This window comes from Nyctibius grandis, chromosome 5 (assembly GCF_013368605.1).
Source record: "Nyctibius grandis isolate bNycGra1 chromosome 5, bNycGra1.pri, whole genome shotgun sequence".
In the NCBI taxonomy this organism is placed as follows: domain Eukaryota; kingdom Metazoa; phylum Chordata; class Aves; order Nyctibiiformes; family Nyctibiidae; genus Nyctibius; species Nyctibius grandis.
Window position 1 is genome coordinate 65,770,545 of NC_090662.1, and position 26,587 is coordinate 65,797,131.

The 26,587-nt window shown below is 40.9% G+C and overlaps 1 protein-coding gene across 1 annotated transcript in view; it reads left to right on the forward strand.

The window, feature by feature from the left end:
* Positions 1 to 12,734, forward strand: part of LOC137664035 (tyrosine 3-monooxygenase-like) — a 37,150-nt gene extending 24,416 nt beyond the window's left edge. The window contains exons 8-12 of the mRNA XM_068401758.1: positions 277 to 346; positions 2,026 to 2,082; positions 5,147 to 5,242; positions 10,842 to 10,975; positions 12,575 to 12,734. Coding sequence (XP_068257859.1) covers positions 277 to 346; positions 2,026 to 2,082; positions 5,147 to 5,242; positions 10,842 to 10,975; positions 12,575 to 12,734 — 517 coding nt within the window. The remainder of the gene's footprint in view (positions 1 to 276; positions 347 to 2,025; positions 2,083 to 5,146; positions 5,243 to 10,841; positions 10,976 to 12,574) is intronic.
* Positions 12,735 to 26,587: the final 13,853 nt, after the last annotated feature.

Below are 26,587 nucleotides of genomic sequence, written 5' to 3' on the forward strand. Positions count from 1 at the left end.
CAAAACAGGGGCCTTTCAAAGATGTTGTGACATAGAAGACTAGTGCCCGTGCTATCCCAAGTGAGACAATAGCCAAGGTAGCAGGGGGCAGCTGGCTCCCCATGGCAGAAGGGAATGCTTTGTTACACTCCCTGCAGAGCCAGGCCAGGTATGGAGGCAGCTACAGTCCTCACACTAGCTCCCTTTGGGGGTCTATCAGCTAAAGTCCTTCATGGGAAGTTCATGTAGGGCAGGAAAAGAAATCGTTATTAACCATGAAGGTCACTTGTTTTCCAGAGACTGCTGCCACGAGTTGTTGGGTCATGTTCCCATGCTAGCTGACAAGGAGTTTGCCCAGCTCTCACAGGTAAGAAGCTTGTTCTGCTGGCTGTTTAACCAGCTGCTCTGGCTAGCAGGCCAAATGTGCCTCAAAGGCATGCAGCTCACCATGCTTGAAATGCTATTTTAAGACTTGATTGTGCCCCTCCAGGGGTGGTGGGCTAGCAGTGCCCTGGAAGATGTTTACTCCAAGGGAGTTGTAGCGCTTCTCCCTATGGACATCGTGTAAAAGGAAGGGCAGGCAGTTCTTGTGGGAGTTCTCTGTGGGAGGGCCGTGTCAGTCTGCAGAAGGATGCCAGTGGAGTCTCTGAGGTGCTGTGTGTTTGAGTTGTACTGACTACGCTGTTCTCCTGGCTTCCTGTCCTACACCACATGAACCTAACCAGCAACAACTATTGAGCCCCCAGGCTGGTTCTGTCTCTGGATGTACATTTTTATCTCTCATGATACTTTAATTGTGTCCATCGCCATGTCATTCATTAAAGTTGTTTTTCCTTTTACAACTCACCAGATTCTCACAGCATTGCTCACACTGCTGAGAGGCTCCAAAAGCAAACAGGCTTCTTTGTACAATAAGGGGCTATTTAGTATGAGCAGTCACTGTCAGACCCAAGTGAACTCAATGACCTCATATAATTAAAGACTTCAGAACTATGAATGTGCCTCAAAACCATAGCAGAGGGAAGATAACTCATATGTCTGGGCTTATCATTCACTGGCCAATGCCAGTGTGGAAACTGGCAATAAGAGCAGAGGGGTTACATGATGTAGGTCACTGTCAGAATATCTCAGAAAGAGCCAGTTCACCTCATATAATGTGGTTTCCAGTTGTATCAACTTGGATACATGCCAGTTTCCATTTTGGTCATAAATATTGGTTATTATCAGATTCAGATGAGTAGTACTTAAAATATCCTAGTGGTCTATAATTATTCTGAGAAGGAAACCTCTTCAGTTCAGTTCAATACCAGAACTGAAGACATATTAGAAATAAGAGATTATAGCAATTTCAAAACTTTCGGCTTTCCTCTCTTCCCATCTATAACACAGACTATACAACATGGGAACACATTAAATGAATTTTCACATTCCACTTTTTTTCCCCACAAAGTATTTTCACAGTTGAAATTCACCCCATGAAAATTCTTTTTTGTTCAATTCAACATGAGCCGATGAATGGTGCAAATGCCATAATTTTGTTTGTTTGCTGCATGATATGGCTCCCAGGATAGCTAAGAAGACACATCTACAGACTCCTATTGTGAGAATAACAATTAACAGGGAGCACAGATGAGAGTAAACAGAATCCTCCTTGCACAGATCTGACCCACTCATAAGGACTGTAAGAGTGAAAGACAGAAGGGTAATAGAAAAGATAAAACCCACCTTGCTGTCCTTTCTTCTCATGCCTCCCTATAAATCTCTGCCAGGGATAGCCCAGCATTAAGCCAAGAGATGGTTAACTTTACACAGAGAACACTGAGGATTAAACATTCATCTAATGTGGCTCCCAGTGGTATGTAGCTGGGGGCCAGGGAGAGGTAGGCATCCTGGAAGCCGTGGAAGGTCATTTTGGGTGACAAAAACAATGAACAGTTCATGCTATTCATGCTAGAAATGATGTGGTCCTCCCCCTTCCCCTCTTTCTCTCCCTTGGGCTGAATAATCACACTAGTGTAACACTGTCTGCTTGCTTACTTGCTTTAGGATATTAGACTGGCTTCTCTGGGATCATCTGAAGCAGAGATTGAGAAACTGGCTACAGTAAGTATGGATGGCAGTTTAATATCAGAGGCAAAACCCAAACGATTCACTGCATATCCCTTACTGTGCAGGGAAGGCTCTTCGCCAGTGTCTCAGATGAGCTACAAAAATGGGACCATCAGCAGGATTGTCTCTTCTCCTCATCTACAGGCTAGGGAGGTGCTGGAGCAGGGTCTGGAGTCCCTCTGGGGGAGCCCAGAAATGTATGATTGCCACTGAGGAAATGCTTATACTTTATACAATATATTGCTGAAGCTGAGTTTCTGCAATTGCAGACACAAGAGGGTCCAACTCACTTTTCCAGATTCACCTAATAAAACTGGATATTCAATGTGATTCCTGCATTTTCTCCTACACAGGTGCAGGGAACCCATCAGAATTTGATTCACTCTGTATTCATTAGTCTCACAAAATAGGTGAGCACTTAAAAGCAATTTGAGAGCAGGTACTATAATTCGGTTCTGAGTCACTAGGCTGTACACATCTGTCAAAACAACTCATGCAGCCACTTGCTGCCATCTTAAGTTGTTCTGAAAGTGGGCTGGAGGCCAGATTATTTTTTTATCTGATAATGACAGCCATTTCCCAGTCTGGATGACTTTTTTTCAGGGGAGGAGAGGAGCCTTACTCTCACCAGGCTGGGTGAGGCTCATTCAGGAAAGGGGGTGGATGGGAGGAGACTGTCACTCCTGAAATTCCTCCCCTAGCCCACAGGCCTACTCATGATGAAGTGGAACGAGGCACTGTGTGAAGGAGATTATGGCTCATCTAAAATTTATCTGCATATATCTGTCCTTGGGTCAGGACTAGGTAAGACTAGCAGTATTTTTAGAGTTTGGAGAGCAAAAGGTACCAGTGCTGAATTTTTCATAGCATCAACCAGGTCCTGGGCTGGTGACACATTCACATTAACTTTGCAGTTTCCCCTCTGGGTCTAGAGAGGTTAGAGTAAGATTAAGATCCATGCCTTTGCTAGGGTTAAAAGTATTATGAGGCCCAGAGAGCCATTTTGCACCCAGTGAGACTGGGTGAAGGCCAGTGTCTTGCATACCATTCCTTTGCAAGCACTCCTCCATGACCCTGGACTGGCTAGCACTAGATTAGAGATAGGGTTAAGGTTAGAAGAATCTCATATCTGAAATTGTCATAGTATCATCTAGGGTTTGAGGAGGTAGAATAAGGGCACCTTTTTGAAAGGGCTACTTGCAGTTCACAATCTGTGAGAATACAATTTTGTAAATGCCATTCAAGTATCCTGAACAGTAAACATATTCCAGATTAACATATCAGTCTTCAATTGTTTAAAAGTTAGATATCTAATCTAGGTTTATTGTTTAGGTTCCTTCACTAGTAAGTGAAGATAGAGAAGAACCTGTAATGTATTCGCTATCCTGACATAGATGTCTGACATAAATCCTTTTTTTCTCTCTGGAAGTCCCTGTCATTCTCTGTTCATTATAAAGAGAATGTTGGTAACTATCTTAGATGATACGACAGTACTTAAGCTAACTAAAAGTTTATTTAAAGAATCTCAACTTTTCTTGTTGTTATAGTCTATAACATTTGTAAGACAAACTTTGAAATGCCATTATTTCATTCAGTCCCTGGACTTCTCCAAGCAGGTGGATCTATGCACTAGAGGTGAGAAATTGCCAGTGTTCATGTCATCCACAAACTGCCACTAGTACCATGTCTTGTACCCTGTTAAAACAGTGAGAGCCAAAAGAATCTCACTAATTAAAAGCCAAATACAGGATATTTAAAGAAACACTAAAAAGAATTCCTCCCTCTCCCATGTCTCATTCTCCAGTCAAAAAGCCCTTCTGCAAAATGAGGAGATACTCGAAAGACATTTCACTGTGACAATAATAAGAATCAAGATTCTTAACAACAACAAGAATGGAGAATTATAGCTGAACTGTAGAGAAAGCAGGTCAGGATCTGCAGAAGAAAGATCCTGCCATGCTGTTTCTTAGTGGTAAATTTGCAGGCTAAAACCAAGTAACCAAAATTATAAGACATGTGAAAGAGGGGTGGAGAAAAGAAAGAGAAAGAAAGAGTCAGAGCAGACAGAATAACATAAAGTTTCACATTATTTTACAAATTGCCTGCAGTTCTTTGAGAAGGGTGCTGAGAATGCAATACTTATGGCTAAACTGAAGCCAAGGTCCAGCCCTGTGTATGAGGCGGCAAAGAGATATGTGTCCCTAAAGGAACCTTGAAGAGTTGTGACACAAAGCCATATTCTTGAAATGCCTCATGTTTTCCATGTTTTATTTTGCACAACACCTTTTCAGTTGTTCAGGGGTCAGCCCGTGTCCAGAATTGGTCCTCCACCATCCATTTCCTTAGATGCTATAATAAGGGAAAGAGTAACAGGTTGGCAGAGCCAAGAGTTACTTTTATCCCACTACTGTCCATCAGGTAAAGGAAGTATGGTCCTAAGAATGCTTTATTGCAAGAAAAGCCCAGAGAGTTGTATCTTTATTTTCTACTGGAGTATGATAAAGATGTAATTGGCATAATCTTAAAGGGTACATTGCTGCTAAGGGATGTCATTCTTCAATTCTTCTGAATGCTATCCCACAGACACAGGAGGGAAACTGTCCTTTCAAGCACCTTTCCTAGGGTCTTGAACCCTTTATAGGGGTCTCCCTGTCCTTCTGGGGACTATGGGTTAAAATCTGTCAGCTTCCACTGGCTATAATGAAGCTCAGGGCTAAGAGGTTGCAGGGTAATTTGTAACATCTTTCAAAGAAAGAAGGGGATAGGACTTTATGACTTTATTTACCCATGTAATTATCATTAGCAATATTATTTTTCTTTTTTTGGGGGGGGGGAGTGGGAATGGGAAGGATGGCAAGTTTTGAAAAAAATATGTGTTACAATTTTTTGTATGTTATATATGTTGAGAGAAAAAATCGTTTTCTTAAAATATACAACTAAAAATTTGAAGATACAAAGACATTAAGGAATAAGAATAAAAAAAATTAAAGGAAAACCAAGAAGCTTAAAAATGAACTGCCTGTTGAGACTGTTTTTCACAAGTTGTTCTTATTACCAGCTTTATTGGTTCACTGTGGAGTTTGGTCTCTGCAAGCAAAACGGATCAATCAAAGCTTATGGGGCAGGACTGCTTTCGTCTTATGGGGAGCTTATGGTACGTGTCAGATGTTTGGTATTAAAAGATTTCTATAATCTAGTTTTCTGAACTCTCTGGTAAAATCAAAATGTTGTTTCCTCGCATAAAACAATATGATTAAAAATACGGATTTTTCTTTTGCAAAGAAATTCATTCTCCCTTCCCAGAAGCTACTGAGTAGGGGAAAAACTACTGTATGATCATACCTGTCTTCCACCTAAGGAGATGAAATGCAATGAAAGCAACCATCCTACAAAGTATTAGATTTGCTTCTTACTGCTCCTGGACAGTAGTAATACAGTTGACTTTAATGTAAAACTCATGTACCTCTCTGAATTACTCACTAGAGGGCAATATTATGCCTATTATCAACTCTGCTATGTCGTCCATGCCATTGACATTCATGCACATAGGAATCAGAAAGGCACTGACTGGCTGGACCAAATAAAGTGTGAAGAAACTGTAAATAGTGTGGACACTCACAAAAAGAAAATACTTTAGTATTTTACATTCCTAAATACATTTCAAAACTAATCCCAGCTCAAGTTTTATGTAGATGAAAATCTGCATACACAGGTTTGACACTGCCCCACCTGGACAGATTAACTGTGGAAAGAGAGACTGTACACCTTTACAGAAAGTTTATGGGTTTCCCCTCCTTTGGAAAAACAACTGATAAGGGAGGTATTAATTTCTCCTCAGTTTTGCAGAGCACTGAAGCAGATGATCAGTTTCGAAGTGCAAAAGCCCTAAACTGGTATCAGTAGGTCTCAATTTCTTCAGGTTGTGCAGATACGGGCTGATTTTTTGGGATTAGTAAGAGCGAAAAGAAAATAAAAAGCACTCTTTTCAAGCATTTTTATAAACCAGAAATAATGTTTTTCATGGGAGATATATTTTAAACTTAACACATAGACACAACAGCCTAACAGCCAGCTACATGATACATTCACATGGAACCGTGGCTGGATTAGCACAGTTTGGACTCCCATAAGGGGAGATAGTTGGAACGTTATGACTATAAACATATTACAAAACTCTCATAATGAAACACAGGTCAGCCCACTTCCCAGTCAATTGACAGAAGGAAGAAACAACATGTTAATGAATCTCAAAACATTTACAATAGGAGTCCCAACAGAGGGGCAGCTGAGACTTAACATATCGAAAGGGGAACCTTCCCAGACATCAAACTTCATTTTACCACCTGCCTAGTTTAGCATTAGTTTTCTCCTGACACTTGCAATTTGGAGACTTTTGTGAGCAAACTCTGTGGTATATGATTTGCAGAGCCTTCTCTCTTCATAAGCTGAGTGATCTGCATGCTTATTAGCCCTCTAGAGAAATAAACATGCCTTCCTTCCTACATAGGAACCTGGTCTTGTGCCTGACTGCTCACGAGCATGAGTAGAAGTGTACTAGCACTATTGCAGCACTCATCTGTAGAACAGTGAAACGTATTGTTTTGAAACAGCAGACCAATAATCTCCCCTACAAATTAGGCTCCAGTGCAATGAGTTTGGTTTACATGTTTATCTGTTCTAGGATAAGGCTGAAGCTACTGTTTTTCTGAGAATCCTTCAGGAGTTGCTATATTCACAGCCAACAAACAGGAAACCTGGGCTTGCTTTTATTTACCTGGTAAAACCAAAAAGGTCCAATATCAAAGTACAGTTCAAGGCAACATTTATTCTGCTCTGCCTTCCTGAATATAGTTTTAAATCAAATACATTTACATGTTAAACAGGGTACTAAATGGCAGAAGTAATCATGTCTCCAATACTTATGTAGCTTTCATAGTAATATGCATGACACAATCTATCTGTATGATGTTATCTCCTCTTTCTGTTTGATTTTGACACAGATAAAGGTAAAAGTTGCATCAGAAATGCTCACTTTTGGTGGCTGGAGTTGAGTGTACCAGACTTGTGCTCTCTCTCCTCTCTTTCCACCCTTTTCTTCACCAGACACAAACAAACTCTTCTGCTTTTGATTGAAGTAGTAGGCTAGAACTGCTTGTTCACAAAACTGTGCTATATAACACAAAAGTATAACTGCATCTCAAATTCCCTACCTCTAAAGTTGACAATGGAAGTAGTAACTGTCCTTGAGTTGATAAATGGCAGATTCTCGTCATTACTTTTATCATCAGTAGTTGTTGGGTAATGCTGCTGGATAAACTTTTGATACAGCTGGGTCCACCTAGGTTTTCATCCATTGTATTACTGAGATTACATGCAGATGTGATAGCATTTATATTGAATAGGTAATGAAGAAGGATTACTTCCCTTCCAAAAGCATGTCCATCTAGCATGTAACATCTAAGTCTGAAGATGGGCAGGTAGTTCACCAGCAATGCTGCTATGTGTCCTGTACAATCCCTATGTAAGCTATGCAAGTCCATCACTGTGTAGCTTTTGGGACGGCAGCTTAGTGGGTTCTGTGCGCTTCACCTTAAGCATCTGAAAATTCTTTTACACAAATTAGTTACATCCATGGCCTTAAGTGCTGAAGTTTCCTTTTACGGCTGACTGATTAATCTCACAGATTTTTATTTGGAATAAAACTGAAATACAGAAATGTTTCCATTTAATCATTCTAGTCTGCATAAGCATCTGATTCTAACTTCAATATAGACAGTGGCAGTGTGAGTGAAATGCTGAGGTCCTATACCTAAGCAACTGCTAGCAACTTGAAAATGTATACCAACTGTTTCTTTTACAGCTGAAGAGAAGAAATATGTGTAGTGCAGTGTCTACTTCGTAGAAGGGACTTTTTTAGAAATACAGCAGTGGCTAGGCAGTTTTGTTAGAGAAGATGAAGACTGGAAGATAGTGAGGCTCATAATAGCCTTCCGTTAGTTGCAAAGCTCATTTTACAGTCTTAGACTGGCTCTTGAGAAAGCTCTAGATAAGTTTTGCTACTACTTGGGAGAAAGCCATTGTCCATCCTGATAATTGTCTGCCAGTCTGCTCAATATGAGCCCAGACATGGGCTTGTGCATGGAGGCCCCAGACTCGATTCTGTATCATTTAGCTGATCAGCATATTTGGCACAGACAGTCTCACTGCATCTCATGTGATGGAGGAGGCACACTGCAGCAACCTGCGCAAAGAACGGGTTTCCTCATCACTGAAGGCTTCTGAACCAGGAATAGCAGGATGATTTGGTCACTGAGGAGGCAATAAAGGCGTGAGTTACTAAGGGTAGGTGGTTAGCTACAAGAAAATAACATCTAACAAGATGGAGAGGGTGAGCAGCAGTGTGTCCAGCTAATGTTATGTGAGAACTTAGAATCAGCAAGGAGCCTGGGAACATCCCTGAACTGTAGCCTGGACTGACTCCCTGTAGGTGTGGGACTGTAACCCAAGGAACCACATCCTGACTGTGAAATCTTCAAAATGTTTTCCTCTTCTCCATAGCACCCACTCTGACCAGTTCAAACTCAGCTTCAGGTAGTCATTTGCTGTGGATGAGCTGATTCTGCCCAAACTCAGGGCATAACTTGGGAGAAAGGCAGAGAATGAGAGGTAAAGCTACATGTCCTATGCATGAGACTTTATAGAATCATAGAATGGTTTGGGTTGGAAGGGACCATAAAGATCATCTAGTTCCACCCCCCCTGCCATGGACAGGGACATCTTTCCACTAGACCAGGTTGCTTAAAGCCGCATCCATCCTGGCCTTAAACAGAATCACAGAATCACAGAATCAGCCAGGTTGGAAGAGACCTCAGGGATCATCGAGTCCAACTGTTGCCCTGACACCACCCTGTCAAATAGACCATAGCACTAAGTGCCATGTCCAGTCTTTTCTTAAACACATCCAGAGATGGTGACTCCACCACCTCCCTGGGCAGCCCATTCCAATGTCTAATAACCCTTTCTGTAAAGAAATTCTTCCTAATGTCCAACCTGAACCTCCCCTGGTGAAGCCAGGGAGGGGGCATCCACATCATCTCTGGGCAACAGCAACATCTCTGGGCAACACAACTTGCACTTGAATCCCTGTTATCTAACAAATCATTTAGTGACAGCAGCTAGGTATTGGAAGGGACAGGATAGCCATACACAAGTCTAAACTGAACAGTTGTAATGAGCCTGACTGCTGGCCAACCTTGCCTCCTCTGAACTGTAAGAATTCCTCCCCAACAGTTCTCGGTATTGCACTGTTTATTTCACTATATTCTGTCAGCTGTTCTACATTATCCAAAATGCTTCTCCTGTTAACACTCATCTGGACTCTGTCCTACATACTGTAAAATCTTATGGCTCATACCACACTTCTGGCAGCACTCAGTGCTACATATGCTTTTCTTGCAGCACAACAAGTACTTAACTTGTAGAGGCCTTTAAGGCCATCCGGTTTCAAGCTGAACTTCCACTGAAATCGATGAGATTTCAGTTCTGCTTCAACACTGACAGCATAGCGGGACCCCTGTCAGGTTTTGAGTTTCTGAAATCTTTTCCCATTAGTCCCCAGAGCTTCTAAGATTGTAAGAGCAGCCTCATGTTTGTGTATACCATCCATCTTAGATTGTATGAGTGCTCTCCAAGGTTTATTCTTCAATTACACACAGCAAATGAAGAACAGGAATAACACCATCTTTTACCATTTTTTACTCTTATTCTTTTTTTTTTTTTTAAAAAAAAAAGCCCTGTATGAATTTCTGCACCAATTCTGCAGCAAATTGGCCTACTGGTTAAGGCAGGCCTCCAGTGATGGAGAGTTCAGGATCAGTTCAGTGAAATATCTAAAAATGTGCTTAAGGGTACTGTCTGAATTTTTCCAGTTAGCAAATGAAGCTGAAAGTCTTGTGCAGTGTCACCAACCCTTACCAGTTATTTAAAAGCACCATGGGAGTTGGCATTTGGGTTATAAAATACTGAAGGGAGCCTTCTGAAGACTGGGAAAGGAGAGAGGAAGACAAACAGGCGGATCTCAAAGAAGGGGTGGGTAATAAAAGACTGTCCCTTGGTGGCGGGGGCCCACTGTCCAGGCTGAAGGTGGAAAGAAAAGTCTCAACATTGACTGGGATGAGCTGTCCTTTTCCTTTTTTGTTTGTACCCAGGACACTTCACCCAAGTGGCCATGGCACTTGCTAACCTGGCCAATTGAAGTCCAAACCATCTTCTAGGCACATCTACGGTGCAGTTCAAATGTCACTGGAGCTGAGCTAGCTTTAAACTGTCTCACCTGGTGTTTAGGGGCAGACAAACTGTGCAGGAACTCACTTTAAGCCTGAGCTGCGCTGCCTTCCCAGGACCCTGTGCAGGTACTAAACAGCCACACCAATACCTACACAATCACACTGTCACCAGCTCTGCTGCTGACTGGTTTAAAGATATCTCCAGTATGTGTAAACAAATGATAGATGTGCCTGTTAGATCCCTGTAATACAGGAAATGCGTCTTTTTTTTTTTTCCTTTTTTCTTCTTTTTAAAAATTTCTATTTGGTTTATTAACTGCTAATTATGACAAGCAGCTTTCACCTGTGAAAGAACAGGACTTGATATTACCTTTAACTGTTCCACAAAGAGCATTTCACAGCCCAGTAGATGCTAATTCTTGCTATGTTCATTCACCTGCTCTAACCTGTGTTATTCCCGCTACAAAGTATGCTTTATCAAACAAGCCAGAGTACAAACCTTTTGATCCAGAAGTGACTGCAGTTCACCCGTATCAGGATCAAGCCTTCCAGCCTGTCTATTTCATAGCAGAAAATTTGGAAGATGCCAAGGCCAAGCTTCAGTAAGTAAAGTGTTTGTTGGTATTTTCACTGAGGGGGGCACACTGGCTTGAATCCTAATCTCAAATACATCTACTACTGCTACAATAGCCATGCGAGGCTATCTCACTGCGCACTTCATCTGCACAGTGGCTTTCTTACAAGAAAGTTAAACATGAGATTGTTTGTCTCAGAAAAGCTTCATAGAAAATCGTAACTATGTATTGTTATGCCCTGTCCCATGCTTCATCTTAGGAATGCCTCACTTTAGCAACTTCTGAAGTAAATTCTGTAACTGAATAGTGAGAGTAGAGTGCAATCCCACAGTTGGGGTGGCTATGTGCTAGTCCATACAAATAGGAGGTCGTGAAGAACTAGTTTACCCAAGGTCACATGGAAATTTTATAGCAGACTCAGGAATTAACATGGGTCAGCAGGGGGCTTAAAAACAAGATTGCCTTTCTCTGATTATATCCGCACAAGAATGCAGAATCAGCGTTCACAAGCAATCTAATTTCTACGAAGTAGCTGACTACAACCTAGATAGCATTATTTGAAATTATCTTGAGGTGTTTCTAAATACATTTCTTTGACTGTGTTATGCTATGCAGTAAAGATTTTTTACAAAATTTTTTTTTAAAGTAAGCAGGGTTTAAATTCTGGCCTTCATCTCCAACAGTTAGAACAACATGACCAATTCTGGCTGGAGGCAGGAGGCTGGTTGTGGAGCTACTGGGGAGCACGCAGGAGCTGAAATGAGGTGTTTATTAGAGGAAGAGAACCTGGGCCAGACTTCTTCCCTACTCCCCTCACCTCTTCCCCAGAATCACTGTCTGCTGGGGTTATAGCAATGGCAAATTAGGCCCCTCATCTTAAATCTGAAGGTTAGCATTAAATTATTAATGTGTGTAAAAATGTGGCTGAGAACTTGCTGGCAGAAGAGAGAGGACTTTCAAGTGCATTTGACTCAGGCAAACCTGAAAAGAACTTACAAGGACAAGGAATACACCATTCTCAGACTTGAAGCTTTTTCATATATTTTTTTTGAAGATAGTTGTGCAGCCAAAGCTGCTCAAAATAACCGAAAGCACAAGAATCTGTCAGAACAGAAAACATAAGGCAACATCAGTATAGGGAGGTCCTACAGCATGTACTTAATGGAAACATTGTAGAAAATGGCAAGAAATCCTGTTTTTTCTTTTAATAGAGACAGCAAAATAGCCCAGGATGTTTAGTATCAATAGGTTTTTAGAATTTTACGCAGAAAGAGCTACTCCAGGTTATTTCTTGGAAGTGAAGGCGGCAGACATGCTGTGTTCCTGCATTCCTCGGCTTGTGGTTGTAATAACTCTGGATTGTGTTAATGTAGAGCTGTAAGAGCACAGATGGGTCTGAGCCAGCCATGCTGAAGAGCAGGCACTGCAGATCTTTTGGTCTACAAGTAGTCCAGCCGTGGGGAGGATGTGCTGCACCAGACAATGTTAAAGAGTAACAGTGAGGAGGTGCCATAGCAGCCTCTGCTCCCCAATAAGTCCATGTCTACATACTGAGAAATTAGGTGCTGCAGGTTTTACACTTAGGGAAATGGCTTCTGAAATAGCAGCTGTCTTCTTCCCCCACAGAAACTATGCGATGAAGATCAAGAAGCCTTTTTCTCTGGACTATGACCCATTCACCAGCAGCATAGAGGTTATGAACACACCTCAGAAAGTCAAGGGGGCACTCTGCCAAATGAAAGAGGAACTGAAAAAACTATGCTTGGCCCTTGAAAACCTCTCTTAAAACTACAGCAGTACATCTCACCCGGCACTGAGATACTTGTAGACGGTTCCAGCGTTTGAAGATTTAGTGACGACGTTGTAGTTGCATGTGAAAATCTTTAACCCACGAAACAGCTCTGTCAAGCTAATCTTTTCGCTATAATTTAGGCTGCGACTTAGCCACTTTAATGAGTTCCTATTGAGTATGTTCCAATGACAAACAAGACCAAATTACTCCAATTTTTGGTAGGTAATATGAGCTACAGCTGTTTGGAATATATTTATCTGTTATTATTGGACTCTTACAGGTTTTTTTTTATTCACCTGCCACCTTTTCAAGTTATCTATCACAAAATAGCACAGTAACTCTTCAGCCACACAGTCTTTTACTTGCTACTTAAATGACATGATCACAATCTTTTAGGTTGGCTAGATGCCTACAGTTAGCAGTCCTTGCAGCTAGCTCATTTCTGCTAGCAATTACTATCGGCTATTGTGCTCACAAATTATGAATGGTTCCCTTACAATGTGAAAATGCAAGAGTTTGTAAGAGGAACCCTTTACTTCTGCTCACTATTTTTTAGACACTTGTCTCATTCAGTAGCCTTCAAATATGACAAAATAATTTTGTGTCATATTTGAGATCACAGAGTATTTGCCTCTTGGCTAAAAAAAAAGCAGAAAATAATAGGCCACAATGCTCTGGCTCTGTCACATACAAGGATGCTTAATTTGAACAGGAAATTTGGATTCAGGGAAGGAAATTTGGTGTAAGGAAGGATTTTCAAAGAAACCTTTAAGAAACAGAGTCCCATTGGATTTTCATGGGATTCGGATACTCCTGGAGACCTTTAAAAATCTTTGTTTCTTATTGATGTCGTGATGACTGTAGTAATAACCAAAAGGCCAAATCTACAGAACATCTAGTGTAAAACCTAAGATCAACCACTAGCAGCCATATAGCCTTGCTATGGAAACAATATCAGATTTGTGCTCCAACTCATCTTGCCTTGCTCTCCAGTCCCTGAGATGTATCTGAAATTTATCTACACTCTGCAGGTAACGTTTCCCGGAATCAAACCCATAATTGCCTTTTCCAGACTGTCATGCTCTTTGTGTCCCCTTCCTTCCTCTACTATCCACAAGTAGAGACTAGTTCAGGAAAAGAAGATGAGGCTCATGCCTAGAAGGATTTCCTCTCCTCTTAGCAGCAGTGCAAAGAGACGGAGTCAATGCAGGTTACAGATATGGCATAAGCAGAGGCAATGTGGATCTCATGGCTCAAGCTGGGTGATAGTGATCCACAAATGCCAAGGTAGATTTATCCTGTGCAGCTTAGAAGCTCTACGTATTTTTTCAACAGTATATTTAGCATGTGGCAGACAGCAAGCTTGTCCACTACTATCTACACTCAGTGTGCATGGTCTGAACTCTGAAGTAAATGTGAGGTGATTTGGGCCTTGGTGGAAAAGGAGTCATCATCTCTACTTTAACTGGTCACTGTGGGATACGAACATGTACGCAGAAAGTCACAACAGAGCAATTCACATGCTGTTACTTCATACAGAGTTTATCTCACTGTAATTTGTTCATGTGCCAGGCTCTAAGGAAACTGTCTTATTGAAAGTTAATGGGATTTTGTCTCTTAAATCTTCATGTCTATAAGCACTTCAGAAAATTTTCCCATGGGCAGTAATAGAGTATTCAAGATCTGGGGAGCTGCTGCAACTGCTCCATTTTATTAAAATATGGTGATGCCTGAAAAATTTCGAAGTATCTTGGCAAAAATGGCTGTGAGACCCCTTCCTCTCAACAGCAGGAACATCCCAAGTTCTTTCTTTTTTTTTTTTCATTTAAGTCCAGGTTTCTTCTATTCTGCTCCAGGAGAACACATGCATATCATAAACCCTGTTTTGCTAGAGATTCAGGCAGGGACAGAGCTGAGGAGAGTTCCTTTGCTTCCAGTATATTTCTGCTGTGATGAAGGATGATCTCTCAGCATACTTTTATGGATTTAATTCTACTTATCCTGCTCATACACACACACACACACAAATATCATTTCTCTTCAGAGCAATTTTTTTTGTTACATATTGTAATAATTTATCCGTCTACTTCCTGCCAATTGGTGCATAGGCAAAAGTGCTTGATAGCTCACAACAGACTGTTTTCAGAAGTATTATTTTCATCAATCAGTTGTTTTATAGTGAAAATCGAACCATGTGCTCCAGTTTTGTGTGTTTTCTTTTCTTTCTTTTTAAGTGGAAGATAATGCCAGAGCGGAAGAGCTATCAAAATATTTTGTATAGATGAACTCTGTAGACCATAGGGTCTTTTTCATGTATTCCCTCTGAAATGGTTGAATGTGGCGTTTAGACTTGAGTTTGGCTACTCCTCAGAACAGACCTATATTTGGAAGAAATGAGAGACCTGATGGATTTGTTTTGCCCAAGGCCTCACACTTTCCTTGGAGGCACTCCAGGCCCGCCCACACACCCTCGTCTTTTCCAGTTCCTGTAGCAAGGAGAGAAAAAGAAACCATTTGGAGCCAAATTCTCCCACCCCTACACAGGCTGAGTAGTACCCGATCTCTCGAGCAATCCCAGAGACAGTACTGAGCTTATTTAAGGTGCTGTACACAGACAATAAGAGCAGGATTATCAAAACCTCTGCAGGTGTACTTGCTTTTTTATTGTTTTAATGAGAGTCAGCCAGCATACCCTGCTAGGGTAGGCTCCAGTGAAGCTCAGCAAAGCTTCAAAAGTAATGAATTTGGCTACTTGGACTTTTAAGAAGCATAAATATTTTTCCAAAGGAGGCAAATCTTTCCCTCCTTAGTCAGGCAAAACCTACCCCAGGATAGCCATGTTTGACACTCCCCTCTAAGGAGGTCCAAATTCTTCTCTTCTGATTCAGTGTAGTGACAAAGCAAAAGCCTTCAGGGTTACATCCTTATGAGGTACACTGCTCATGCTGCTCTTCCAATAGTCATTCTTTCATTCCTTCACAGAAGCCAAGAAGTACCTCATACTCCTGTCAGTCTAAGGCAGGGGTGATGGGGAAGGCAGTGATGAGGCCTGCCGATGAAAATAATGGCACAGAGGAAAAAGCACCAACCAGTAAAAATATGTCTTTTTGTCAGTTTGCATTTCAGCAGTTTCACATTAATCTTGCACAAGAAGGCTCCAAAGCCAAATAAAACACATCTTGTGACTTGAAACTGAACTGATGAACTCCCCATGGGTCCTTTGCTTATCCCGATAAACTTATTTTTCCTAGATGGAGTGCATTTAGAACAAAATAGTGTATGTTATTAAATCTGTATTGTGTTGTTCTGTTATACATGGGAGAGTTAGTAAATTCAGTTTGTGGGTTTGGGTTTGTTTTGTTTTTTGGCTAACCAAGTCTGTCCTCTACCAATTTTGGTCCACCTTCAAGCCTCCAGCTGCTTCACTGCTTCCCTGCAGATTTACTAGGAATGCCAAGGGTACCACTGTGTAAGGAGAATACACAGTTATGCAATTTGGGGAATTTGGCAGGACAAGAAGAGGAAATTTAGGCAGGCCTCCCACCCACTCCCATGAGAAATAGTATTGTATTACAAGGCAGAGCTGTCATCCTCAGAAAGACCTTCTCAATCACTTCCCTCGGGTTCCCTTAACATTTCGACCTTTATATTACATGGTGAAGGTAAACCTTACTTAACCAATTAAAGAAATATCAGAGGAAAAAAAAAGAAAAAAAAAGACCTTCCAAGAAAGGAAACTTCATCACACTCAGTCTTCCTTGTCTCTGCTGATCCATGAAGGAAGAAGCAAACAAAAAGAAGGAAACCTCCATGGAAATGATAGTGTGTTCCTGAAGAAACCTAAAACATGAAATTGTTCCATGTACAATTGAACACATGAAGTTCGCCTTACACCCATCACTGAAATGCCATAACTTACCCAGTAGATCATGACCATCAATTAACCACGCACAGAAGTGTTACATGACTGCTTGAGGCAGGAAATGAAGCTACCAGCAAAAACCCTCCAGTAGCTTTGCCTTACACACATACTAAAAAAACAGAAGGTCCTCTGGAGTCTGCTTCCATAGATATCCTACAACATGGAGAAATTCCAGCTGGCAAAGAAACAGAGGGGTATATACATACATCTCTAGTAATCTCACCCACCACTAATCAGGAGTTTATACGTGGGCTTTGAGATTTAGTTAGAGGACATTACTTTGCAGCATGATCAGAAATTGGCAGAAAGGGTTACTGGCTGTATCATATTAAATATACATTAACTTTGGGTAATGCTGGTGGCTGAGGCCCAAAGTGAAAGCAAATCTCTGGCACACTCTCCCACCACAAGAATTCCTCAGGGGAAAGAAAGTCAGACTAGAAAAAGAGTCTGGCTGACAACCGGCAGAGCAAAGGGAGAAGGAATGGAAAGCAGCGGTACACAGGCCTAAATCATGTTTGTTTTGCTTACGCTGTTTCATTATATTTGAGAGACATTTCTGTTTGAAAGGGAGCTTTTTAGCATAAAGGAGGAAGTTTATATCTGTAAGAGTGTAGAGGAGTCGAGGTCAGTTAAGACTTTTTAACCGTGCCTGAGGAGTGTTAGCCTTATCTAAGGCATTTACTTTCAGCAAGGGCTACAAAAGTTAGAAAGTAGAAAAGGAGTCTTTGGGAAAGATTTTTTTACATGACATGTGGGAAAGCTGAAGCTGACCAGGCCTTGCTGCCCTGCAAGACACAAGAGTCCTAAATTTTGAGTGAAGGCTATCTTTGGAGGGGAAAGTGAGCAGCTGGCCAAGCACTATCCCTCCAGTAGAAGACTGTAAAATTGTTATTGCTATAGCTGTGTGCTAGGCACTGTCTTTTACCCTGCTTAACTATTTTGTCAAGCATTTTCTTTTTTCATGTTATTTAAAATATTATTTATTGATCCCTTTGACTTGTGTTTGCAAATGGGGAAAACTGGCTCACTGAACATGAGAAAGTTCAATATTATTTTCCCAGGGGTTTGGGTGGAACTTCAGGAACAAATGGACCCTCTTAAACATAAACCTGGCCCTTGCTGAAGGCAATTAAGACCTGGCAAAATGGTTACATTTGGGTAAAAGCTGTGACAGCTACCACTTCATGTATCCAAACCAAATCTCTACTCCCATCCGCAACCAGTAGTGTTAGTCTTCAAGGTACGTCTTTCACAAAATTACCCAAGACAGATTTAAACATAAACTACTAAATATAAAACATAGCACATAACACCTGTCAGGTACAGTAACTAGAAAAATCCTCCAGTTTGAAAGTTCAGTATCTGAGCTGCTTTGTAACAATTTTGGATACCGTTTATGATTATGTGGTATATTTCAGCTGTAGCTGAAGTTCCGGCCTTTGAGCATGGTGTGCAATAGAGCAGGATACACTGTTGACTTCAGTGAAGCCAGTTTGACTGATCCCACTTACAGACTCCGAATTAACAGCAAAATTTCTGTTGAGCAGGCTAATAGCTAAAATGTGGAAGTAAAAATAAAGGATCTGTTTACAGTCATATCACTGTGCAGCATTTAGTACTTTCCTCTTATTTTTACTGACAGAGAAAAAAACCCCAACTATCAGTATTGTAGAAATATTCCTTGAAGTGGTAGACTGGCACACTTTAAGTACTCTGACATAAATAGACAATTAAAATGAACTCATAGAAGGAAAATATCTATTAATTTGTTAATTAACAAATGCTGTCTTTCCAGAACATCTCACAAGATGACACAGATGATCATCATTATGTTTTGTACAAGAGTGTTAGAAATATTCTCAATAGAACCGTTAAAAAAAAAGAAAAAAAGGCCTGTTTTTAAGTATTTCCTGAATGAATCCCAAAACTGATGGGTTAGAAATGGAATGTGTGTTGGATGATGATACGAATTTTGTACAGTGTTTAAGTCTTGCACTTCAGACATTTCAGTTTTGTTCTGACTCTTGCATTAGTTCATATTTCTTAGTTTAAATCTGAGTAAACAAAATTATTTCACTTGATTCTTGTGTCTCTAGTGTCCTACAAAGGCAGGCTTTGTAACCGAATCTGAATTTTAGCCCCCTTTATGAAACATTGTGTTAGCTGCAGGGAGCTTGAGGAAGGAAGGAATTTCATAAATGAAACTTCCTAGGCACTGTTGCTTGTTGTCACATTCTTCCAATTACCAATCTTTATCCCTGGGTAGGAAACAAGTCAGAGGTTACCAAAATGAGCTTTCTATTACAAATGTATCATCCAATAGTGCTGTCAAGTGCATACACAGTTTGCACTCCGTCCCATCACTAATGTGGTAATGGCTTTATGATGATATTACTTGTTTGGGTTGTGGGCAAACCATTCAAGAACATTTTCTCAGTACTTTGTGATACATGATTAGTTTATGCATTTCTATCTTACTCAGTTAAATGGAGTTAAAGATAGATTAAAAAAACAAATTTGGGTGGAGAAAATTCACTTTCCTATTGCCTTAACACCTCTGTTTGTCCAGGAACCAGACTGAAAACATGAAGCAAAGAAGCAATGATGTCATTATGCAGAAAACTAGAGAACACCTCATTCTTTATTACTTAAATGGCAAAGATGAGTGGTACAGACTTTCCTGATTAATTTCTGCAAATTGTTCTTCACATTCCAGCAGTTTACTGAAGTCTTTAGGTGCTGACTAACTGCTGAAGAAAATAAAGTTATTACAGAGGACTCTTGGGCCCAGTATGATTCCCACTGGTGGCTTAGTTCCGTATCCTAAGCTGATATAAAATGGTAGTACACCACCAGTTTCAGAAGAGTTGTCTTAGGCTATGCTACATGGCCCACTATGTTGCCTGAGAGTTCAGGAAAGGAAGTTCAGGTTTTGCGCTTTCTAGTATGTCCATTTTGAGATTATGGAATCCTGTTTATATTTGAATGCAAGACAGAGAAAGATAAATTGTCTCATTTAGGAAACATGGAACGAGGAGAAATATTTTTTTTACATAAGGAACCCAACTCATAGAAGTGAGGAAGAAAGTAGTCCCGTAGCTGAGGGCACCAAGAAAACCCAGCAAGAACTGTTTTGCTCTGAATTCCTCCTACTACACCATCACAGAGTCTTCTGCCAGCAATTTCTCTCCAGAGAAACAGATTCAGCATTTGTCACATTACCAGACTTCCACCCTCAGTAGAGAAGTTGTTATTTTCGGCATGACATGAAAGTCTTTCACTAGGAACATCTCGGTAGATGAAGTTAACACATCTTTAAGATTAAGGTCTTTGATACACAATCCATTCTCCATGGCACCTCTGCTGTTTCACAGTATTAGTCAGTGGAAGAGAGGAGCAAAAGGACAGCAGGTGAGCATAAATGGGAGAGAGTCCTGGCTTCGTGATAGTCCTGTGTGGCAATTTTGCTGTGCTTGACGCAAAGGGCAAGGCGTGAGGGATCTAATCCTGAATTAAAGGATCACTCTTCCATAGAGCTGGAGTGGAAGCACACCTGCAGTGCATTTACTGCCCCTTATGCCCTAAGTTTACCCTGTGCTTCAGCCACACCAAAATTTAATATATATTACTTTGGTCTTTCCCATCTCCTTGTAAGACAGAAGCTGGGGCCAGAAGAGAGCTGTGATGCTTCAATAAGTTTCTTTGGGCAACAGAAGAAGTAGGGCAGGGAAAAGTACTGAAGAGAGCATGAGAACTCACTCATGTCCCACAATATCTGTGGGCTGAATGTTATCCTGAAAGGAGAATCAAAAGATAGAAATGTTTTTTCTCTCTCTGCCAAAAAAAGGAACAAGAAGTTGTACACAGGAGCATTGCTCCTATCACAACTGTGTCTGTAATAATGAACATGTTGATGAACAGAATCACAAAGGTTGGAAGGGACCTCTGGAGATTGTCTAGTCCAACACCCTACTCAGAGCAAGGTCAGTTAGAGCAGGTTTCTCAGTACTGTGTCCAGTCAGTCTTTGAATATCTCCAAGGACAGAGACTCCACAACCTCTCTGGCAGCCTGTTCTAGTGTTTGACCACTCTCACAGTAAAAAAAGCTTTTTACATTTAAATGGAATTTCCTGTGTTTGAATTTATGTCCTTTGCCTCTTGTCCTTTCACCTAATACTGCTGAGAAGAGTCTGTCTCTACCTTATTTACTCTCCCCATTAGGTATTTATACACATTGATAAGATCCCACTGAGCCTTCTCTTTTCCACGCTGAACAGTCTCAGCTCTCTCAGCATCTTCCTGTATGTCACATGCTCCAGTCCCTAAATTATCTTCATGGTCCTTCATTAGACTTGCCCCAGTATGTCCGTGTTCTTGTACTGGGGAGCCCAGCACTGGCTGCAGCACTCCAGATGTGGTTTCACCAGTAATGAGAAGAAAGGAAGGATCACTTTCCTCCATCTGCCTGCAGCAGTCTTGCTAATGCAGCCCAGGATGCTCTTGGCCATCTTTGCCTCAAGGGCAGACTCCTGGCTTATAGTCAACTTGTTGTCCACCAGTACTCCCAGGCCAGCAGGCCTTTTCTGCCAAGCTGCTTTTCAGCTGGTGGATCTCCCCAGCCTGCGCTGGTGCATGGGGTTAGCCATCCTCAGGTGCAGGATTTTGCACTTCGCTGTTTCCTGAGATTTCTGCTGTTCCATTTCTCCAGCCAAGAAGTCAGTGAGTTCCTCAGCCTTTTCCATGACCCCATTCAGCAGCATGCCTATATTTCCCCCAGTTTTTTTCTGCAGATAAACCTGTAGAAGCCCTTTGTGTTGCCCTTTACATCCCTCACCGGATTCAACTACAGCTGGGCTTTGGTTTTCCTAACTTCATCCCTGCAAGATACAATGTGCCTATATTCCTTATAGGAGATCTGAAACTCCTGCATGTTTCTTTTTTATGTTTGAGGTTTGCCTGGAGCCCCTTGTTTCATCCATGCAGGCCTCCTGCCATCTTTCCTTGTCTTCCTGTGTGTCAGGATGGACCATTCTTGAGCTTGGAAGAGGCGATTCTGGAAAAAATGCTCAAACTGTCTCATGAAAATGTAGAGGATGGGGAAAGTGAGGTGGAAGGAAAGCAGAAACAATTCTACATTAAGGCAATCTGTAGTCATGTTAGAGACCAAAGTTCACATTGCTTGCTCCAGTGGACACTTAATTTACCACGCGAAGAAAATTACTGTAATAGAAGAGCAATTGAGGAAGGCTTGTTCTGTAATATCAAATAAACTGGGGTTTTTGGACATGTTCTCTGGATGTGGAAAACCTCAGTTTGATTTTGTGTCACATCAGACCACAAAGAGAATTTGGCATCAGTATAAATCTGGATATCTAGCCTATTGACTAACAGGAGGATAAGTCCCCGCAAAGCTTTTGCCTTCAGCCATGTAAGACCCAAATCAAATCATGTCAATCATCTTTAGCATGTAATGGAGATGTCTGAGTAAAACTTGTTTTTCAAATCCCTCTTTAGTTCATGTGTGAGGAGGCACATCAGACAGTAGATCTCCTCCTGATCATGTAGAGTTTCAGACCTGCAGGGGGATTCCTTCAGTTTTAGGGAAAAGGAAGATGAGGTTTTGAATATATTTTCTTCTCTTGGGATTTGTTAAGTGCCATAGGGCACTTCATCCTGATGGGATGAAGAGTCTACTAATAATATTCTTATCAATAGCCTGTTCAGTAACTGAACTTTTAGATGGTGTTCTGGTTTCTAGTCTTCTCTGAAGCCCACCATTGAAATACAAGAATGCTGTTGTAATCTCAGAATGTGGAGAGAAGACCATGAAGGAGTTGGGACCCCAAGGTGATAAACTGCCAAAGGACTTGTCAGTTGAGCTAGCAGGTAGAAGACAGTCAAGGAAGCTGCAAGTAGATCTGAAGATTGCAGTTGAGAGCAGGCAGATCAGAGGAGTTGCCTATATAAAGGCATTGGTACTCTAGTATTATAGGAACATAATTTCATTCCTACTTTCTTGTCTATACCCTAGATGAGAATCAGACTGTTATATCCCTTTGAGGAGTACCCTTCACCTGCTGTCACACTTCAGAGCTCCAGCAGATCTTCACAAACTGTTTGGCTTCTCTTGGCTGCCCGGATCCTGAACTGGCTCAGTCTGGAGGATTCAGACTATCCTGTCCTTGTCAGCTAGACTGCCCACAGTCACCTTCCCAGCCAGTGCTGTATTTATTTCTTACGGCCAGTGTACCTGCGTGTCGAAGAGCTCAGTGCTATTTACCTTTTGCCCACAAGGTGGTAGCGCAGCACTAGCATTAATGTAAACATGGTGGCTCGCTTTGCTTTAGCCCAGTTACCTGACAGACTCATATTACTGGACAAATGTTGACAACATCTTCTTCCTTTTGTTAACTTTCTAATTAAAGAACAGCGTGATATATTAGGCCAAAGACATATACACTGTGATAGTAAATATTTGTGAAATTAAAGAAGAGATAAAGAAATCTCTTCCATGCCCAGAAGGGCTATTTGGAAAGAATGAGTTGTAGGGATAAAACCATGTAACTCAGCTTTGACATTTTGACTTGCTTCCATAGTTGGTGAGGCCAGACATTATCAAATGCTGCTCAAGGGGGATGAAAGTGGCTGGGCTGCAGTGGCCCCTAATGTCACACTTGAGTGGTTCTCTGGCTGCAGGGTGCGGCGTGGTAGAACTTGTCCTTTCAAGGCCCACCAGAACCCATATCTAGCAGGTTGTACGACCATATGTTGATCATCTCTTTCGTGAAACATTTAGGCTCTTTTCTAAAGCTAATTTAGGGTATAGTTTTGCCTTTGGTGACACTACTACTGGCTTCAGACAGTCCCATCTACAACCTCCTCCCACTTTCCACTGCTCATTGCTGCCCACCACACCTGGCAGCATGACTATGACAGATCAGATAAAGTTGACTACTTCAACATTATTATTCTCTCTCTTACATATACGGCTTTTTTTTCAACCAAATTTCAGGGGTCTAGTTCACAACACAGGCTCATGAATGGTTGTGCTGCCACTAACGAGAAGGCTTTGTGCTTGCAGCAGAGGGTCAGGAGTGGGAAGGAACATATCAAGCTGGAGTTAAGCCCATGAACACTTTTTATCATGGACCTGTGGCTGTAGTTCCCCATCGTGAATGAGCTCTCTTGCCAGGATATTTGTCTAATTTTTAATCTGTTCTACCAAATGAGGTAAAATGTCCTTTAAAATATGTATTTCACATTAATGTTATGAAGATCACTACTTATAAAGTTACTTAATAACAAAATATTTGTCAATTTTTCACACCATTATTACAGTATAGCCAAGTTAATGAACACCTCATGAGGATTCATATGCTTAAAACCTCTTCGTACTCTTAGGTTGCAAAATAAGCCAGTCTGACAGTGATTTTTAGTAGTCAGTCTTTTGTCCAACAGAAAATCAGAGCGTTCATATAAACCCTTTGAGTTGCCATTCTACCCCTCAATGAATTGTGCTCAATCCTGGGATGCATAAATCAATCAAGTAGTTATTTTTGCTGGAGAGGAAGGGGTAGGAAGAGAGCTTTATCTCCTAATCAGTGTGGTCTCTATATCACTTCATAGTTCGTGCTGATTAACTAGAGCACTCTCTAGACAGCCTAATTTGATACCTCCTTTAGCAGGTTATCAAACAAACTGGCTCTAACTTCAAACCCAGGCTGCTAGGCTTCTTACACAGGGTTGAAAGGACAGAGTGTATTAGAGAGATCAAAAGAAGGCTTTCAACCTAGTTGGTACCAGAACCTAGTAGTGGAACAAAATTCCCTTGTTTGAGTCTATTTCCCAGTAATTCTAGGTGGTCTCCCATCAAAGTGCTGGAAAGTCCTCCTTAGTGTCACAGTGACTGCCCACAATCCTTACAACCAAGACAAAGTGTTGCACAAACTACGCAGGCTCTTAGCTCCCAAGGGCATTACTACATACCATGGGTCTGACTATAACTCTTCATCTGTTACTGTAACTGTAGTAGGAGGCCTTATTTATGTCAGAGTACCCTTATAGTGTGCTGATAAAGTATCTTGAAGTATTCCAAGGAATGGACATAGCTGTCTCCAGAAAGAAATGGAACTGCTGTTCCAGTCTAGTGAAACTATCCAGTTGAGTGAAAATACTTATATTGATGGAAACAATTTTGCCAGTATGCTCATGCCACCATTGGGGAATCTCACACTCCTGACAGACAGAGCCTGGCAGGAATTTGGAGCTTAGATGGGGCCTAGATCAAATGAACAAGCTGGAGTTAGAAACATATAGCAATGATCATTTCAAAATGCTTTTATTTACAGAAACATTCAACTGAAATAAAGTCTCTTAACAGGAGGTCTTGATTACTTTTCCATTTCCAAACCACACATCATAATGGAGATGGAATGTGGTTACCATAAATTGTTGGTTTACAAATCATCACTGACTTGTTAGCAACAGCTAGGATGTTAGAGTTAGAGCAACAGTTTGGATGCGATAAAATAGCAAGAGACCATTTTTCATGGCATCATTGGAATGAACATAAATTAATTCTTCCCAGAGATTCATTGTGGTGGTTGTGGTAAATAGCAAACTGCGTATTTCCTGCTCATGTTGAAATCAATGGGAGTTTTATTATTGGCATCAGGAGAAGCAGGATTTGACCTTAATAGAAAAGAGAAGAGGAAAAGAGAAAAAGAGGAGGAAAAAAGAAAAGAATGAGCCTGAGAGTTTTAAACTGACTAGCGATTCAGATGCCTAACTGGAGACACTTCAAAAGAGGAGTCTGAAAAGCAGAAAGTACCAACAACCTGAAACTGGGGCCCCTTTTCATTTGGATTTCCTTCCAAATTTTCCTTTGAATTCTCTGCTTGTGAACTTTGAAACTGAGGAATAACCAATACTAGTCACTGCTGAAAATGCAGATTTTCAGATTTTCCTTTTTCTTGGAAATGCTTCTGTCTCTCTAATGGCACTGAAGAGTTCTCTTATTGGGTTTTGGATAAAGCCTATAAAAATCAGCAAAGGCATTTTTTCAGGGAAGCCAGCACAAACTTTCTTCCATACTTGTGTTTGAATCATGACATAGATCACTATCAGTCACTTAACCTTGCTCAAGCAAAGTCCACATCTGCTAATAGACAGAATTAGCAACCCTTGCCTCTGTCACATAGGTAATTCTTTACAAGAGTACTTCTGCATTAGGAATAGAGGAAACAAGAAGCTCTGGCCCAAAAGAGACCATTACACTGCTTAACTAGTAGATAAACTACTCAAATTTATGGATTTCTCTTCAAGTACTCTAAAAAATAGACTAAACCAAACAAAGTAACAATGTATGCATTCTCACCACATGGTACAACACATCACAAACTTATTTCCTTTATCAGGTGTATTCAAAGCACTCACCAAGGTCACAATTCCTAAATATAGTTGCTTAAATATTTAAAAGAGTGAGTGAAATCTGGTCCTCTAAAGTCAACAGCAAAACTTCCAGTGACTTCAGATAGACCAGAACACATGCTTAGCTGAGTAAATTTAATATCAGTGGGGCTAGGATGATCTCTATTAGCTGAACATTTAGTACTTGCTTACTTAGATTTTAACACAACAAACATATAAACATCCTTCTCAAAGTATAGATGCCCTTAAAAAATAGCTAATGGGGGATAAATGCCAATAAAGATACAAAAAGTAAATGCAAAAAATAACTCTTCTGCCCAAAAGAAGTATTGGTCCATTTGATTGATGTTCTATCCTTCAATACCCACAAACCACATCTCTTGAAATAGTCTATATCCAAGGACTCTGACCCTTAATGTTCACCAAATTACTTGTAATGAACCTCCTTTTGGACCTTCAGTCTGGGACACAGATGCTGAAAATTATCATTCTG